Source organism: Gekko japonicus, unplaced genomic scaffold, assembly GCF_001447785.1.
Source record: "Gekko japonicus isolate JY-2015 unplaced genomic scaffold, Gekko_japonicus_V1.1 scaffold37, whole genome shotgun sequence".
Classification (NCBI taxonomy): Eukaryota; Metazoa; Chordata; class Lepidosauria; order Squamata; family Gekkonidae; genus Gekko; species Gekko japonicus.
Window position 1 is genome coordinate 1,548,169 of NW_015171503.1, and position 19,161 is coordinate 1,567,329.

Consider the following 19,161-nt stretch of genomic DNA (forward strand, 5'->3'; position numbering starts at 1 on the left):
TTGCCTGAAATTGTTGTCAGATTGCAAAGCTGAAAAAGAGAAGAAAAACAAGAGCTAAATGTTTTGTTTAGTATTTTTCACTAGCAACCAGAGGTCATTTCGGGGGGGATCGCGAGGGATCGCAGTTCCCCCGGGGTGAGGTACGGGGGGCGGGGCACATGACGAAGCCCCGCCCCCTGCTTCCGGCCGCCCAGCTTCCGGCCCTCATTCAGCCAGGAGGAGGCAGGAGAAGAGGGAGGGTAAGTTGCTTCCTCCCTGCCTCTCCCCACCCCTGCCTGCCTGGGGCCAGGGAGGGCCTTCGTGGGGCTTCCTTGCACTCCCGCCGGCCTTGCAGGTCCACTGCCGGGCCCCTCATGGGGCTCGGCAGTGGAGCTGCAAGGCCGGTGGCGGCCGGGACCGTTGGGGGTGGGGTGTGTGGCCTTATGACACACTTCTGGTGATGTCAGGGGGTGTGGCCTTATGACACACTTCCGGTGATGTCAGGGGGTGTGGCATATACTAATGAGTTATGCTAATGAGTCCCCCTAGCTCTTTTTCTACGAAATGACCCCTGCTAGCAACCATGATAATGCATGTAAAAAATATAATAAAATGGGTGCAAGAGCTGAAAGTAGGGTTGCCAGCTCTGAGTTAGAAAATTCCTGGAGATTTTTTTTTGGGGGGTGGAGCCTCAAGAAGGTGGGGTTTGGAGAGGGGAGGGACCTCAGTGGGGTACAGTGCCATTGAGTCCACTTTCCAAAGCAGCCATTTCCTCCAGGGGAACTGATCTCTGCCACCTGGGGACCAGTTGTAATTCTGGGAGATCTCCAGCCACCACCTGGAGACTGGCAACCTTAGCTGAGATAGTACAAGGGGAAAACAAGGCCAATTTTTGGATACAAAATGATCAGCAAAAGCTGGTTAGGAATAATTCCTTTGAGTACAAATGGAAGATTGGGAGAAGGACACGGTGTTAAGGATTGCTTAGCTGAGTTCAGCTTGCTGTAGAGAGTTAACTTTTTGCCCTTGGAATATAGAAATCCAGACTTTATTTATAGGTTCCCTTTAGTTAATATTGATGTTCAAGACTGAGGTTCAGACAAGATTAGATGCAGTAAAAACAGCCACCCCACATCCAGTTCCATCTTCAGTATCTGTAATGTTCCAAAAGGAAAGCATGTGATATGACATCATCACATTGTGTCTTTTCCTGCTTGCTTGGCCATGGGTAGTAGATTCGGAACAAGGAAATGCAGGGCATAATGATGTCCCACATATCTCTTGCTACAGGGAGAGAAGAAAGAACTGACTGCAAGACTCCTGTTTTTGAGTGGGAACCCCATCACGGTGCTGTCTAGCTCCTCCTGGAGGCATAGTCATTACTAGATGAAAATACCCTATCCTCATACATTGGAAGCCAATTCTTCATTGATACATTATTCCTGTTTCACATGAGGTCTTCTGATAGTAGCATGAATGCAAATTTAAATAATTGTACATGTATTTCATTTGAATCAGTAATGAGTATGGTAGTTTAATGACAGTGGCATAGTTTTGTACTTTGATATTTAATTTCAGTGATGTAAAATCCCTTCTTGTCTAAATCCTATGATATGTAGTGAAGAATATAGTTTGCGCCACACATCCTAGGTCTACTAGCTTGCATAGCTACTTGGTTTTAGATTTATTTTCTATTGCATTTATTGCATTCTCTTGTTTATTGAAATCATCGATTGAAGCCCTGCTCTGGGTACTCCTGCCTTCAGAGGATGGGTGGGGTGAGGACAATGGCAGTACCTCAGTTATGCAACACCCTTTTCCAAGGACATTCACGTGGCCTATCTTTTTGGCACCACTTTAAAGTCATTTAGTTTTTGGTGACTAATCAAAAGGGTTTTTTCCTGCTGCTTTATAAATAGTACGTTTTTCTCTCTCTTTTGCCGCTGCTGATTCCAGTAGTCTTCTTTGTTTTTTTTTTAATCAACTATTTTAATTTAGGTATGAACGTTCTCTGGCAGTGATTTATTTTGGACTGTAAGTGCCTTGATGACCACGTAGTAGAAAGATAAGACATAAATGTCTGAAATAAAAGAAATAATTTATGACAGTTTCTATTTCTCTTTTTTTAAATCATTTTTTATTGTGCTAAATAGTTCCTATGTTGACTGCAAAACAAGAGACACACAAGATACTTTTACTGATCATAACTTTATACATTCTCAGGATTACAGAGCTACCCCTTGTGGGGGCACCTCTAAAAGGTACAAATAATATAGCACTAGGATCCTTTTTGACAGAAAGCAGACACCCCCCCCCCCAACAGATGTATGGATGCTGATTTATGGCTAGATTATCGGCATTCAACAGGCAAAAAACTAAAAACAGCCATATGGCCAACCTGGCATGCTCTGCGAGTTCCTTCTTCAGAGATCCCGGCCATTTCTTAACATTGATTTTCAGGTGTGTAAGAACCCAGTTTGGATCAGGGCCATGGTGTGTGTGTGTGAGAAATGGCTTGGGAGCCACAATTAGCCCCATTGAGCTAAACATTTGCAGTTCTTCCACAAATAAATAGATGTACAATATCCCTAAAACACTTGGGGTGATTTCTCACTAGAGCTGCCTCACAGCACAGCCGCCGTTTGGCCCTACACAAACATGTCAATTTCACACCCAAAGCTCCGGGGCTGCATTTTGACTGGAGGCTTCGCCCGATTTCCTTCGCAGTTTCGTGATCCTGGTTTTTGAGGATCATGAAACTGCGGAGGAAACCGGGCGAAGCCGCGGGTCAAATGCAGCCCCGCAGCCTCGGGTGTGAAATTGACATGTTTGTGTTGGGGCAAACGGCGCTGCGCTGCGAGGCAGCTCTAGTGAGAAATCGCCCTTGGTGTAAATGCAATAGCTAGAAGTACTCATGATCTATATTCCAGTCCAGTAGCACCTGAGAGACCAACAAGGTTTCGGGGAAGCATGAGCTTTTGAGGGTCAAAGCTGCCTTCATCCACTAGCTTTGAATCTTGAAAGCTTTTCGAGAGCTTTGACTCTTGAAAACTCATACCCCTAACAATTTGTTCATCTCTAAGGTGCTACAGGAATGTAATCTAGCTGTTCTACTGCAGACCCACACAGCTACCCTCTTGAAACTAGGATCTTATTGTTATCACATACACTGAGTGTGAATGGAAAAGACTGTGAGGACATCTGCACCATAGATTTAAATTGGTTTAATAGTAATTTCCTGTCTGCAAGGAAGCCTAGAAACTATAGTATTCTTTGTATCCTCACTATACTACAATTCCAAGGATTCTTTGGGGAAGCCTTTGCAATGAAATTGCTATAAAACTGATATATGTTTGCCTTGTTGCTATACCCTGTGTGTTTATGGGTATCCACAAAGGAAGTTATACATTGGTTCAGTGTTCCTTCTAAGCTGAGTTAGTGTGAGCTAGCTCACAGTTTTTTAGCCTCTGGCTCAGACATTTTTATCTTAGCTCAGGAAGGGGGGCTCCAAAGCAAACTAATTTATGCAGCAGCCAAATTGCTCGCTCACAACTTTAATGCCAGGAGCTCACAAAGTAGAATTTTTGCTCATGGGACTCCACGGCTTAGAGGGAACATTGCATTGGTTATCCAAAGCCCAATGGCTAGTCTCCATATTTACAAATATAGAGCTTCTGTTGACAACAGCAGGGGAACTCTCCAATGGTCTTATTTCTATTCTGTAACTAGAACTAGGAAGCCCTGTTTGTGAGTATGTCTGCCTCACTGAATTGCAGCTCACAATTCCAAGATTTATTTATTTTTGGCAGTGGTGCTGAGGTGGTGGTGGGTAAGAACATCAACAGTAAATCTCAAGTCCACTTTCAAGAATCAAAATAAAAAATGTTCTCAGGTGCTTAAGTAAAAACACACGTGCAACTTTGCTACAATGTCTTGAAGAGAAGCCTGACTACATAATGACACTACAAAGCTTTCATACTAGCATAAACTAAAATCTTACAATAAAGGGGAATTAGGGTGCATACTGACAATCCAGAAAAGGTAGGACATGCTGTGTATTTTTCCTCAATGGAGAAAACTCTGCTTCTTCCTCTGTTTGGAAAGATAATGCTAACTGTACTTTTACTCATTGGTGAATTGAATGCTAGGCCAATAAAATGTTTATCTGTCCCCTTTTCATATTGCAGGCACCTTTTCTATCTCTAAAAAGCCATATGTACACTTATTAAATTAAGTATCCATTAATTTTTTGGAAAGTGCACAATTAAAAAATAGCTGAAAAATTGTTCCATGACATTATTAGTTTTAACCAATCAGAGCTGTGTACAGCCAGCTTCTACTGCAAAAATGAGGGTTTCCTACAAGCTCAGTATGTGAGAAAAGATGTCATGTGAGCATAATCCCAAAGCTCAGTGTTCAAATTATATACATTGGTATGCACCCACAAAGTAGAATGGTACTCGAGTACTATGATAATTTGCATGGATTAACTTGCATTCTAACAGACATGAACCTGGCCTGGTACACAGTTTTGACTGAAGTGAAACCCGAAGCTTCTTTTAAGGAATTTTCTAAGATACAGCCATGGAAGGCAAGAAACAAGTTAGTTTGGATTTGGTAAATGTGAAATATCGCAGAGGAAATTCAGAGTGGTCTATTTGACAATCCCTATCTCTTGCTACCGTTAAGTGAAACAAAAAACAAAAACCCAACACCAGCCAATAAGTTATTACTGTAAAAACTATGCATATCACCCAGGGTGTGTAAGGAGGTTTCTTCTGTTATTTACAAGATGGAACAGCTTCATTACAACATACACAGTTACAAACAGTGTGGATTCACAGGTGTTACATAGTTGGCAGGAAAGAGACCAAGTTCTCCATGTAAACAGCCTTTCCACCAAGAGGGATCAGAGCTATCCAGAACTTCTATGATATCTCCATTGCAAAAGCCTAGTTCATCACACTCCACGGCCTCAAAGTCATATATGGCACGGACCCACTGTGTCCGCTAATAAAAGAGAAACAGAAAGAAATATGTTAGATCGCAGCCACCCATAATGTGCTTTCACCAAATAATATCTTTCCAGATAACCTTCTGCACACAATAAATGCACACTAATTGCTTGTTGTTTGTTTCACAGAGTCTACATATCAAAGCTATGCAGCTGTTGCACAGATATTCCTGATATTTTGTTTCTAAGTTTTGCTTCATTTCCTGGACCCCCATGTCCTGTTCTTCTTAGACATCCAATGCAGACTCTGGCATTTTTACTCCCACCCAGGGCTCTAGTCGGGGGGGAGCTCTCAGGTACGGAGCTCCGGAAGAGAACCTCTAGGGGGCGGGGCTGTCACGTGGTGAAGCCCCGCCCCCTTCTTTACCCCGCCCTCTGCTTCGATCCTCATTCCGTTTGGGAATGAGAATGAAGCAGGAGGGTAAGTAGCCGGGCCTTCTGACACACTTCTGACACACTGTCAGGGGGTGTGGCCTTCTGTCACTTCCGGTGATGTCAGGGGGCGTGGCATATGCAAATAAGTTATGCTAATGAGTTATGCTAATGAGCTCCGGCAGCTCTTTTTCTACAACAAGACCCCTGCTCCCACCTAAGAGACCATATGCTTAATGGAGATATTCAAAGGAGATGCTAATCCCACCTTAATTGACGAATTCACTGTCAGTGGAGGTAGGGATGGCCACAAGAATAGATGGCTTTAAAAGGGAGGTTTCTGATCAAGAACAAAAAACAAAAACCTTGGGATACCACTAGACCACTTGCTGCTACTGCTATGGTGGGGTCCTGGCCCTGCGTGGAAGCAGCTTCCGTGTCTGAAAGGCCTGCCCTTTGTACCTGTGCCTGCTGTACAGGGTCTGTGTGCCTTCGGGATATTGATGTTGCGTGCCCTTCTCCGTGGTTTCTCTGGCTCTGTAGCCCACCTTGAATATCCAGGCTCCTGCCATGCCTCTCCTAGAAATTAACGAGAAATAAGATAGCCATTAATGTTCTCTGTAGTGGATCTGAGAACTCTGTATTTACATATCACCAAGGGGTACTTGCATATCAAAACTAGGAATGGCTGTTTAGGAGAAAAGAGCTCTCAGCATTCACTTGGCCTTCTCTGAGTTCGCTGTATTGACCTTCAGGTTGAGTAATGCACCCATGCTGTTCCAGTGCCTAGTAGACCCCCTGCTTTACAGGCTGGAATTTGTGGGGGCATTTTTAAATAGCCATGTTTTCCAGTTCCTTGAGCATGTACGGACTGCCATACAGCGCCTACAAGAGGCAAGACTCATGCTGAAAGCCTGCTTGTGTCAGAATGAGCAGCCAGAAGTTGTGTTTTTGGGACACAAATTGGGGCAGGGGAGAATCTAGCCACTGGCGCCAAAAATAGAAGCAAACTGAACAACGGCCTGCATCAAGAAGCAAATTCAGCCTTTTCTTGGCTAAGTGGGTTTCTGCGGAGTTCAGTGACTGGGTTCAGTGACTGGGTGACTGAGTTCAGTGACTGGGCTGTACTGTTAAGTGACATCAGAAACAATGGCCAGACAAGGTAGTCTGGACTGAATTGTGTCAAAACACATTTGAAACTCTTTAAGTCAGGCTTGTGACTAAGCCAATCTTGCAGGCAACTGACTTCCAAAGGACTTTTATTCTTAGCATGGATGAGTCACTGAGAGGACTCGGAGCTGTGCTTATGCAGGTTGGAGGGGTGGAGATAAGTTGCCTCAGTTCTGTAGCCTTTCTGAGCAGGAAGCTGTTGCCAAGGTAGCACAATTACTCCAGGATACAGAAGGAATACCTTGCCATTGTCTGGGCATCTGCACCTGTGGGGATGGCCTTTCAAGCTACAGACAGACAATTCCCCTCTTGTGTGGTTAAATCACTCTTGGAACAAGAATCAGAAGCTGATGCATTGGTCAATTACCTTACAGGATGAGTCTCAACATATTCCAGGGAAGGAAAGTGTACTGGCTGATGCTGTGTCTCAGAACACGCCTGAAACCATGTAAACCATATAGAATTTTTTTCTGTGTCGGTCCTGTAATGCCTGATTGTAAATATACCTTGGAGCAAGATTTTTCCATGTACTTTTGGGGATGTGCACTTAAGAACATAAGAGAAGCCAATGTTGGATCAGCCCAATGGCCCATCTAGTTCAACACTCTGTCACACAGTGGCCAAAAATAGCAGGTGCCATCAGGAGGTCCAGCAGTGGGGCCAGGACACTGGAAGCCCTCCCACTGTTGACCCCCCCCCCGAACACCAAGAATACAGTGCATCACTTGCCCCAGACTGAGAGTTCCTACCTATACCTTGTGGCTAATAGCCACTGATGGACCTCTGCTCCATATGCTTATCTAATTCCCTCTTGAAGCTGCCCATGCTTGTAGCCGCCACCACCTCCTGTGGCTGTGAATTCCATGTCTCAATCACTATTTGGGTGAAGTAGTACTTCCTTTTATCCGTTACAGAGGTCATTTCGGGGGGGAACACGGGGGAACGCAGTTCCCCCGGGTGAGGTGCAGGGGGTGGGGCACATGACAAAGCCCCGCCCCCTGCTTCCAGCCGCCCCGCTTCCAGCCCTCATTCAGCCAGGAGGAGGCAAGAAAAGAGGGAGGATAAGTTGCTTCCTCCCCGCCTCTCCCCACCCCTGCCTGCCTGGGGCCAGGGAGGGCCTTGGCAGGGCTTCCTCGCACTCCCGCTGGCCTTGCAGGTCCACCGCCGAGCCCCTGATGTCAGGGGGTGTGGCATATGCTAATGAGTTATGCTAATGAGTTCCCCTAGCTCTTTTTCTACGAAATGACCCCTGAATTCCGTTCTAACCTGACAGCTCAGCAATTTCATTGAATGCCCACAAGTTCTTCTATTGTGAGAAAAGGAGAAAAGTACTTCTTTCTCAACCTGCTCTATCCAATGCATAATCTTATAAACCTCAATAATGTCACCTCTCAGCCGTCGTTTCTCCAAGCTAAAGAGCCCCAAGTGTTTTAATCTTTCTTCATAGGGAAAGTGTTCCAACCCTTTTATCCTTCTAGTTGCCCTTTTCTGCACTTGTACTATGCTCAGGGGCTAGGCTATCACAAGAATGCGGGCAGGGCTGCTGAGAGAGGGGGGCTGGGGGGACAATCTTTGGTGGGACCAAAGCCTCACACTGTACAGAATGCATTTAAGAAAAATCCAAATGCAGTTCTGTCTGCAGCCCCTAGGGGCGCAGGAAAGGCACAGCCTTCTGCAAAGTTTACTACGAGGCTGAGGGAAACCATTTGGTGATCAGATCCTGCTAAACCCATCAGCCAAGCCACCAGTGGAGCAAGGCAAGGCAAGTCAGGAGAAGCAAGTCATTGCCCGGATGCAGGCTCCTCACAAGGTTATTATCTATTGTTTCCCTCTTGCTTTAGTTTCACCTAGCTCCTGCACAGCCAGATTTTGCCAAGGAGCAGTTCTATCACAGGGTGTTAGCACCCCCCCAAAAAAACCCTTTTGTATTTTCCTACATTTCCCTAATTTTCCCACACTTTTCTCCTCCTTCCCTTTGCTCTCTTCCTTTCATGATCTGCCATTAATCTATCCCCACTTCTAATCCCCCCCTTCTATTTTTCAATTTCAACTCTTCCTCTATCCTGCTTGGCAAGTTAGAATGTATTTAATTTGTTACTATTTTCAACAGATCGGGGGGGAGTTAATATTTTCCCATAATCTGTCAAAGTAGTAAAAGGATGCTTCCCCTCCCTCCACCCTTTACATGCATTACACTAGAATGTTAAACTGCCTTAGTGGCAACAAATGAGGAACAGAAGTTAGAATAGTTATCTATTTGCTTTATTATATCCTGCCTTTCTTCACAAGAGGGAGCCTCTTCTCTGTTTTGCCCTCACAACAACCCTGTGAAGTAGGTTAGGCTGAGAGTGTGTGATGGGCCCAAGGTCACCCAGTAAGCTTCCATGGCAGACTGGGGGTTTGAACCTCTGTTTCCCAGATCCTAGTCCAACACTTTAACCACTACACAAGCCAGTTTGGTGTAGTGGTTAAGTGTGTTGACTCTAATCTGGGAGAACTGGGTTTGATTCCCCACTCCTCCACTTGCACCTGCTGGATGACCTTGGGCAAGCCATAGTTCTGTCAGAGCTGTCCTTGAAGAAGAGCCGTTTGTGTCAGAGTTCTCTCAGCCCCACCCATCTCACAGGGCGTCTGTTGTGGGGAGGGGAAGGGAAAGGAGCTTGCAAGAGGCTCTGAGACTCCGAGTGAAGGGGGGGTGTAAAAATCCAATCTCTTCTTCTCTTCTTTTTAGCTTCCACTGCAAATAGAATAGGGGGTTTGGAGATTACCTGGGCCAGGATATTCCAGTTCCTTTCATTTCTGGCCCTTAAACTCCTATGATCATCCTGAAGTTGGTGGCCAATTTTGAGATTTCTAGTTTTATTTTCTGATAAACGATGCTTGCCACAAATGGACAGACAGATGAACATGTGGATCCTTTTATTATTATAATAGATGTGTGGTAAGAGCCAGCGAAGTTATTTGTTTTGTTCTGATACTTAGTTTGGATCAGGGTCATCTGGGGGGAGGAGCAGATGGGATCTTTGTCCGGGGGGGGGGGGCTGGGGATGCTCTGCAGCCCTGAACGGGGGAAAGGATGGTGCAGAGACTGGGAGGTGGCAGCAGCAGCAGCAGATGGAGTGGGATGGGGGGCACCCCATTCCTGCACCACTTGCTGGGGCCTGGCCCTGCGTGGAAGCAGCTTCCGTGTCTGAAAGGCCTTCTGTACCTGTGCCTGCTGTACAGGATCTGTGTGCCTTCGGAACATCGATGGTGCGTGCCCTTCTCCATGGTTTCTCTGGCTCTGTAGTGCACCTTGAATATCCAGGCTCCTGCCATGCCAGTCCTAGAAATTAATGAGAAATAGGAAAAGGTAAAGGTTCCCTTGCTCGAAAGCCAGTCGAATCCGACTCTAGGGTTGTGGTGCTCATCTCCGTTTCAAAGCCTAAGAGCCAGCACTGTCTGAAGACGTTTCCGTGGTCATGTGGCTGGCATGACTAAACACCAAGGCGCACGGAACGCTCTTACCTTCCCACTGAAATAAGATAGCCATTAATATGCTCTGTAGTGGATCTGGAAACTTTAGAGTTACAAGTAACCCATAAACACTTTGAAACTATTCCTGTCAGTGGTAATTTTGACATTGACTTTGGTGATGAACATATGTCTAATTAAATTGTTATTTGTGTCCCTTTAATTAAAATAAGATAGCCATTAATGTTCTCTGTAGCGGATCTGGGAGCTTCAGAGTTACATGTAACCAATAAATACTTCAGAACTATTCCTGTCAGAGGTCACCTGACCTTGAGTATGGTGATGAACATGTCTAATTAAATTGTTATTTGTATCCCTTTAATTAAAATTCTTCAGCTGGTAATGTTTTTTATGTTTTTGCTTTGTGAGAATGAAAATTCTTTCATTTCCCTATGAAATCCATGTGTGTGCTGCAGTTTAAAGGTAAAGGTTTCCCTTGCTCAAAAGCCAGTTGAATCCAACTCTAGGGGGGAGTGCTCATCTCCGTTTCAAAGGCAAAGAGCCAGTGCTGTCCGTGGTCATGTGGCCGGCATGACTAAATGGCGAGGCGCACGGAACACTGTTACCTTCTCACCAAAGTGGTACCTATTTATCTACTTGCAATTTCTTGCTTTCGAGCTGCTAGGTTGGCAGAAGCTGGGGCCAGAGACAGGAGCTCACTCCGTCACGTGGCACTAGGGTCTCAAACTGCTGAACTACAGCCTTTCCAGTCTGCAGCTCAGCGTCTTAATGTCTGAGGCACCGCTGCAGTTTACTTCAATCCATCCTTTCGAAATCCGGGGTTCACTTGGTTGTCCATCACTTTTGTCTATCCTGTGAAATTCTATTGGGACTCCGGTCACTCTTCAAGGTAATGCAACTTGAACTATATACAAACTTCTTTGTTGTCTGCCCTTATGCTCGTAAAATCAAGTTCAGTTCTGCACTAAAATGCAGTAAACTGCATTTGATAGTAGTGATAACTTGTCAGACCTCTAAACCCCACAAGTATTTTAGTTGTGTTTCCTGTTCATGATATTGGTTGAATGAACGTAAGTTAAACTCATGATACAACCAAACTTTGACATTGCTCATTCTAATCCAGAGCGCAAGAGGGTATGTAAACAATCTACATGTTCTAATGACAGACGGGTGGCCCAGGTATACCAAGGAATGCTGGCTGTTTTATACCTGATCTAACTGGCCGTTCACCCTATTATGGATTAGAGGACTATCTACCCCAGGAAAACAAACACTACTCTATGATCTCTGCCATAAATCCCCATGCTAAATTCAGAGGAAGTAACCCACACTTTTCTGTGTGGAGGAGAAGCCATTCGCCTGTTCTGTCAGTAATGGGAAGACAAATTATTTTTAATATGCCTGCCTGAAGTTCTAAAATCCACCATGACATGACATGATTGGTCAAGGGCAGTTTGGTGGGAAGTGGGCAACACAGTCCCATTACAGGATAGGTCACAGGGAAACCCCTCTTAGCTGGGAAGGAAGGAGTTAAACTTTCAGCTAGCTCAGGGCATGCTGCCCAAGCAAAGCACAAGGGGATCCGATGAGGAGAAACAGAAGGGAAGCCGCCTGCATCAATATAAGAGCTCATATTTTGTTTAAAGGCCTGGCTGTCCTGTGGCCATTTCTCAGACAGAGAAAGGCCAAGGTAACTCAGTAACTATTGGAACTTAGCAGGTATTATTTTTGCCTTTTATTTCCTAGTCCTCCATTATCACTTGTACTGTATTCTGTTTTTTATATATATTCTAGACTTCCCAAGTCCCCCCGGGGGGGCGGGGAACCCCCCGCCCCAGAGGCCCGTTCCCCGCCGCCGCCGGATCGGGCCCCGGGGGGAACTCCTCCCTGACGTGCGCATCACCCAGAAGTGACGTGACCACGCCGGGCATGCTGGGGGCGGGGCCATGGCCATCCGAGGGAAAACTCTATGGTTTTCCCTCGTATGGCTGTGGCCCCGCCCCCAGCTTTTCAGGCGTCGTCATGTCACTTCTGGGAGACGTGAATGTGGTGCGCGCGTGCTTCGTGCGTGCGCGCACACAACAGATGCCGGCCAGGAGCCCCCCACTCCCAGCGAAAATCCACTTGGCAACCCTAATATAATCACAAGCTTTTGTTTGTACCCCCCACACCCACTGACGCTCCAGCCTCTTGACTGCTGACAGCCTGGAAGCCAGGGTGGGGGGAAGACCAAGGAATTATGGGACCAGGACATACTTTTAGCCTTTTGTTTATAATATTTTTATCCCACACTATCAATTTAAAGGAACCTCACTTATAGCAATAAGACCATATTGTTACAGAACAATCCTATGTATATCTACTCAGAAATAAGAGCCAGGTGGGTAGCGTGTTGGTCTGAAGCAGTAGAACAAATTTTGAGTCCAGTGGCTCCTTTAAGACCAACAAAGTTTTATTCAAGGTATGAGGTTTTGTGGGCATGCACCCTTTTTCAAATACACTGGAAAGGTAGGTAAAGTTCAAACTTATAGACGGGCTGAACAGCAAATTAACATGTAACATGATGAAGAGTCAGGATTCAAAATGCTCTAGATAGGCTGGAGCAGTGGGCTGAGACAAATAAAATGAATTTCAATAGAGATAAATCCAAAGTCCTACACTTAGGTACAAAAATCAAAGGCATAGATATAGAATGGGAGGGACTTGGCTTGACAGCAGCACATGTGAAAGGGATCTGGGTGTTCTGGTTGATCACAAGCTAAACATGAGCCTGCAGTATGATGTGGCTGTGAAGAAAGCCAATGCAATCTTAGGATGCATTAACAGAAGCATTGTGTCCAGATCAAGGGAGGTGGTAGTTCCGCTCTATTCTGCTATGGTCAAGCCTCACCTGGAGTACTGTGTCCAGTTTTGGGCACCACATTTTAGGAAGGATGTTGACAAGCTCAAGCGTGTCCAGAAGAGGGCAACCAGGATGGTGAGAGGGTTGGAATCCAAGTCTTATGAGGAAAGGCTGAAAGAGTTGGGTATGTTTAGCCTGGGAAAGAGAAGGCTTAGAGGGGACATGATTGCAGTCTTCAAGTATTGGAAGGGCTGTCATGTAGAAGATGGAGCAGATCTATTCTCTCTTGCTCCGGATTGCAAGACTAGATCTAATGGGTGGAAATTACAAGGGAGTTGTTACCGGCTAAATATCAGGAGAAACTTCCTTACTGTAAGAGTGGTTGAGCAGTGAAACAGTCTGCCTCGGGAGGTGGTGGATGCTCCTTCGCTGGACGTTTTCAAGCGGAGGCTGGACGACCGTCTTTCGGGTATGTTGTAGGTATTGAGGGCTATCTTTTGGCTATGCTCCTGCAGAGTGCAGGGGGTTGGACTAGATGACCTGCAAGGTCCCTTCCAACTCTAACATTCTATGATTCTAAGATGTGCAAAGACAAAACTAAATAACAAGCTAAGGTTATAAGGTCAACAGTTATAAAGCAATAAATATGTCAAAACAGCAGATAAATGTGTAAAGTGCCAGTTTGGTGTAGTGATTAAGTACACTGACTCTACTCTGGTTTGATTCCCCACTCCTCCATTTGCAGCTGCTGGATGACCTTGGGCAAGCCACAGTTCTTTCAGAGCTGTTCTTGAAAAAGAGCAGTTTCTCTCAGAGGTCTCTCAGCCCCACCTACCTCACAGGGTGTCTATTGTGGGGAGGGGAAAGGGGTTTCTAAACCGCTCTGAGACTCCGAGTGAAGGGTGGGGTATAAATCCAATCTCCTCCTCCTCCTGGTATCTTTTCTAATTGTGGGAAGTAAACTGATATGGAGAGTATCAGTTTACTTTCCACAATTAGAAAAGATACCTTTACACATTTATCTGCTATTTTGGCATATTTATTGCTTTACAACTGTTGACCTTATAACCTTAGCTTGTTAGTCAGTTTTGTCTTTGCACATCTTCATCATGTTACGTGTTAATTTGCTGTTCAGCCCCTGTCTGTAAGTTTGAACCTTACCTACCATTCCAATGTATCTGAAAAAGGGTGCATGCACAGGAAAGCTCATAGCTTGAATAAAACTTTGTTGGTTTTAAAAGTGCCACTAGACTCTAAATTTGTTCTACTCAGAAATAAGACCTTTTGGGTTCAATGAGGCTTACATCCAGGTAAGTCTGCATAGGATTGCAACCTTAATTTAATAAAAGCAGTAGTACTAAGCTAAAGAGAAATGAAACAGTCTAAAGTTAACTGCACTCCTCCATAAAGCTTTCTACAATTTTCAACCAACCAACAGTTTGGTTTCTTAATGTTTTTATCCTGCTTTTCCTCCAAGGAGTGCAGGTTGATATATAGGGCTCTTCCCCCCTCCATTTGTATGTGATATACATTATTGTATGTGATGTAGTCATTCATTCTGTCACCAGAAAGAAGTTTCACCAGCAGAGGAGACAGAGAGAATGTGATTGTCTATCTGGAACCATAAACATGTTGGCATAACAATGGACTGTGACCACAGCTTTGGCACACTCTGGACTACTTTATGGCTTCTTTGGGACTGACAAGGATGTAGAGTGCTGTGGGCTTCACAGAGCTGTATTGGTGGACATCTGATGAGGTTACTGGGAGCTGGGAGCTGAAAGATATTGAAATTAGAGCTTTGAAAGTTGAATGGTGGGACATGACCGAGCATGCTGCTTCTCTAACCTCTGTTCCATCCCAAGAGATGTTACTGTAAGGGCACCTACCACCTCTGCTTCTGCACTAGTAGCGTATGATACCAGACCAGTGAGGAATAGAACTGCACTCCTGGCTGGGTAGTTGGAGGAAGAGAAATTTGATCCTGCTTGCATGCCAGACACTTGGCTGCAGGGGTCGTTTCATAGAAAAAGAGCCAGGGGAACTCATTAGCATAACTCATTAGCATATGCCACACCCCCTGACATCACCGGAAGTGTGTCATAAGGCCACACACCCCGCCCCCAACGGTCCCGGCCGCCGCCGCCAACCTTGCAGCTCCAGTGCCGAGCCCCATGAGGGGCCCGGTGGTGGACCTGCAAGGCCGGCGGGAGTGCCAGGAAGCCCCGCGAAGGCCCTCCCTGGCCCCAGGCAGGCAGGGGTGGGGAGAGGCAGGGAGGAAGCAACTTACCCTCCCTCTTCTCCTGCCTCCTCCTGGCTGAATGAGGGCTGGAAGCGGGGCGGCCGGAAGCAGGGGGCGGGGCTTCGGCGTGTGCCCCACCCCCCGTACCTCACCCGGGGGAACTGCGATCCTCAGCAATCCCCCCCGAAATGACCTCTGCTTGGCTGCAATAAAATGATGTATCTGTCTCAGTTAATGCAGCCTGGTTATGCAGTCCTTTATCAACCCTGCATTGGAGGCTAGGGAGGATGTGGGTGGCTGTCGTTCTCTGTGAGTCTTTCTCCTTTCATATATTCCCTGTGCGAACTACAGCTGGACTTGACCGTCTGCTCCTTATGTTAGTTTCCAGAGATAGGTTGGCCACCTCATTCCCTGCTGGGCACCCTGTCTGTCCCTGCAGAGGTAAAATCTTGGATGGTGCTGGAGACACCCACACTGACTGTTCTGGGTGATTTCAACATCCATGCAGATGGCGCCTTGTCTGGGCTTGCACAGGATTTCATAGCCTCTCTGGCCACTATGGGTGGCAAAGAAATCCTGCTTTGCTGGTACCATTGCATCAGCTAGTTCATTCCCAGCTCAGTTGCTCAAAGTATTTGGGCAGTTGTTGAGCCTTTAAATTCTCAGGAACTGAAGATTAGTTGTGAAACTTTTGCAAAGTTTTTTTTTAGCTAAGAAAATCCCTCAAATACATTTGGACATTGGCTGTAATATAGCTGAAATGCTACAAATGCCCAGTACCTCATCTGGTCCATTTATCATCTGGTCTTGGGATCCTGTCAACAGAATTCTGGAATCCTGTACTCTAGATCATTGTCCATACTGGCTACTGAAATTATATAAACATCAGTGAATCCCTGATGTCCACCATAAATCAATCACTGATAGGACACATTTCCTTGGTCAGTAAAACAGGTGGTCATCTGTCATCTATTTAGAAAACCATCACTAGAGAAATATGACATAGCCAGTTATTGCCTGATCTTTAATGTGGTCTCCTTGGGCAAGATAATAGAGAAAAAGGTGGCAGAACAACCCCAAGTCTCTCTGGATAATGCATCTGCTCTAGACCCCTTTCAGTCTGGTTTCAGGCTGGGCTACAGGACAGAGATGGTGCGGAAGGCTTTAGCCAATGATTGCCATCTGAATGTAGATAAGGACTGTGCCTCTTTGTTGCTCTTGCTGGATTTACCATCAGCCTTTGACACTGTGGACCATGTCATACTGTTGAGGTGAGGTTGGGGTTAGGAGATGCGGTTTGGACTAGTTTAAATTGTTCCGGTATACAAAAATCGCAACAGTAAACTAAAAGACAGAAGAAGAATACAAGCCAGAGCAATAATAAAAACTTCCACCAACACTCTACAAATGTCAGAGAAAACAGAAATGTTTTCACCTGGTCCCTATAAGTATATTGATGTTAATTTGGGTGCATCATTCATTCATGCAGAGCAACATCTCCTAGTAGTCCCCAGCCCGAAAGACATCCAGTTAACCTCGACCAGGGCCAGGGCTTTTTCTGCCCTGGCCCTGGCCTGGTAGAAGATGCTCCCATTTGAAATCAGGGCCTTGTGGGACTTATTACAGTTCTGCAGGGCCTGTAAAACGGAGCTGTTCCGCCAGGCCTTTGATTGAGGCAGTGGCTGTCCAATCCACCGCAGCCTCCCCTGCTCGCACTGCTTGCAGTGCTTATCGTGCCCGCTGTGATTTGCCCTGCTCAAAGAGGTCAACAGAGCATCATTGGAAAACAGATTGCTGTTAACTACCGTCTAATTCAGCATGTTGCAGGAGGCACTATGAACTGCCTTGAATAGTTGCCATCTTATTCTGATTAGACTGAAATTGGCTTTATATTTCATTTTAATGTTAGCTTTGCTTAAATTGTTCGTTTTGTTTAATTTTAATGTTTCTATGCTGTTTAATTAAATGTTGTAACCCGCCCTGAGCCCACTTGCAGGGGAGGGCAGGATATCAATCAATCAATCAATCAAATAAATGATAAACACTAGCCCAGGGATTACACCCTCCAACAAATGCAGATGCCAATTCAGTCTCACTCAGGAAACAGAATGCCAGGACCAAATAATATTCACTTGCTCATCTTCCAACCCCATATATGCAATCATCCACCAACAATAACCGTCTGCATTTTACATGTAATTAACAAGCTGGTCAGGCGCTACACAAATGAATAAGTGAACACAAAATTAACATTAAAACAGCAATGGACATTTTGGTCTCCTAGGACGCTGCTGCTAACCTGAGAGCCACCACTTATCAGGAAAGTAAAATTGTTACAAACAATTGTGACATTGTTGGATTAGGATTAGGAAATTTGACACTATCCAATCTGGGCCCAATTTTGATTATTGATTTATTTTTGCTGCAGACTGGAAGGTCTGTAGTTCAGCAGTTTGAGACCCTAGTGCCGCGTGACGGAGTGAAATCCCGTCTCTGGCCCCAGCTCCTGCCAACCTAGCAGTTTGAAAGCAAGAAACTGCAAGTAGATAAATAGGTACCGCTTTGGTGGGAGGGTAACAGTGTTCCGTGTGCCTCGGCATTTAGTCATCATGCCAGCCACATGACCACGGAAACGTCTTTGGGCAGCGCTGGGTCTTCGGCTTGGAAATGGAGATGAGCAGTGCCCCCTAGTGTCGGATTCAACTGGCTTTCGAGCAAAGGAAACCTTACAGGAGTTAAAGTAGCTTAGCAAATCTAATAATTGTGTGATTACCTATTACTGCTGCTGTGAATAGTCCTGCGTTTATCATATGCATTTGGACTTTGAGCAGTAATGTAATAAGGAGATACACGTTACACAGTTCCGCAATTATTTTTGCAGATGATTTTTTTTTTCATGGTACGCAACTGCAGGAGTTCCTATTTAAAGGGGAAGACTGGTGTTTGAGAGGGGCTATTTAACTCTTCCCCCTTGTACCATTTGCCCACTGACAATTACCATTTCTTAGCTGCCTTTAGCCATGCTGGGGAAATAATTCTTGTACCTACCCACAGCACCTGTATTTCATTGCCTTTTGACCCTATTGTTTACAATTTGTTCCCTTCCATGTCGAAGTGAGTTTAAATCTGCCATTCAAGGAACTAGGCTACAAAAGTTTGTGCCCGGATAACTGTGTTAGTCTCTATAGGCATCACAAGATTCCTGCTTGATTAAATCCCTGTAGTGTTGTAACATAGAATCATAGAGTTGGAAGGAACCTCCAGGGTCATCTAGTCCAACCCCGTGCACAATGTAGAAAATTCACAAATACCTTCCCCCATGATAAGCTGCTCCTGAAATCCTCCCATCTTCACAAGGTACAACAGTTCTAAATTAATAGAAAGCAGGGATGGCACTGTAAGTGCAACTCTTAGGACTCCTCATATGGAAAGGGTGATCATCCCTGTTTTATACTGTACACTAGCACCCCCCACGTATCTTCATGTGGAATTGGTTGCAGTGAAGGGCTGCATTCTCCTTTCCTCTGACATATTAAATTCATCTATGCCTTCTCTCGTCTCTAATGCTACTTCTTTGATGCCTGTAGAAAGTGCATGGAGGGGAGAGTGGAGAGGTGTTCCAATGCATGGCAGAGTTCATTACCATAGAAAACACGTAGGCTACTCTAGATTATAGCTCTCTCAGAAAGGTGGTAGCGTTTGTTCACAAGTATTTTTCCTCAGGAAGACTGGCAGTGTAATGGCCTCTTCTTCTCCTCCATAAAATAACTGTTGCCCTGTAGATTTTCTAACATCCTTGTTTGCAGCTGTGGAACTATTTTCCAATTTCCTCTTACAAAATGTAACATTTCAAATTGCCCCTGAGGGTCTCTTGCTTGCATTTGAGCCATCACAAAAGGTCACTGTGACTCAAAACAAATGTCTATGTCAATTGTTCCTTCCTAGAGATGTTAAGAGAGAGTCAAGCTCAGTATGGCTTTAAAGCAGGGGTGTGTATGTGTGTTTGTTGTGTGTGTGGCTAAGTTCACTTTTCTGCTTGATGTCAAGCACAGGACAGAAAGACAGCAC

General features: G+C 45.3%; 1 protein-coding gene across 1 annotated transcript in view; it reads right to left on the reverse strand.

The window, feature by feature from the left end:
* Positions 1 to 4,800: 4,800 nt before the first annotated feature.
* GRAP2 (GRB2-related adaptor protein 2) overlaps positions 4,801 to 19,161 on the reverse strand; it is an 89,021-nt gene continuing 74,660 nt past the window's right edge. Inside the window, exons 7-9 of the mRNA XM_015419165.1 lie at positions 9,744 to 9,860; positions 5,828 to 5,944; positions 4,801 to 4,989 (exon numbers count right to left, since the gene is read on the reverse strand). Of these exons, the coding sequence (XP_015274651.1) occupies positions 4,801 to 4,989; positions 5,828 to 5,944; positions 9,744 to 9,860 (423 nt within the window). The remainder of the gene's footprint in view (positions 4,990 to 5,827; positions 5,945 to 9,743; positions 9,861 to 19,161) is intronic.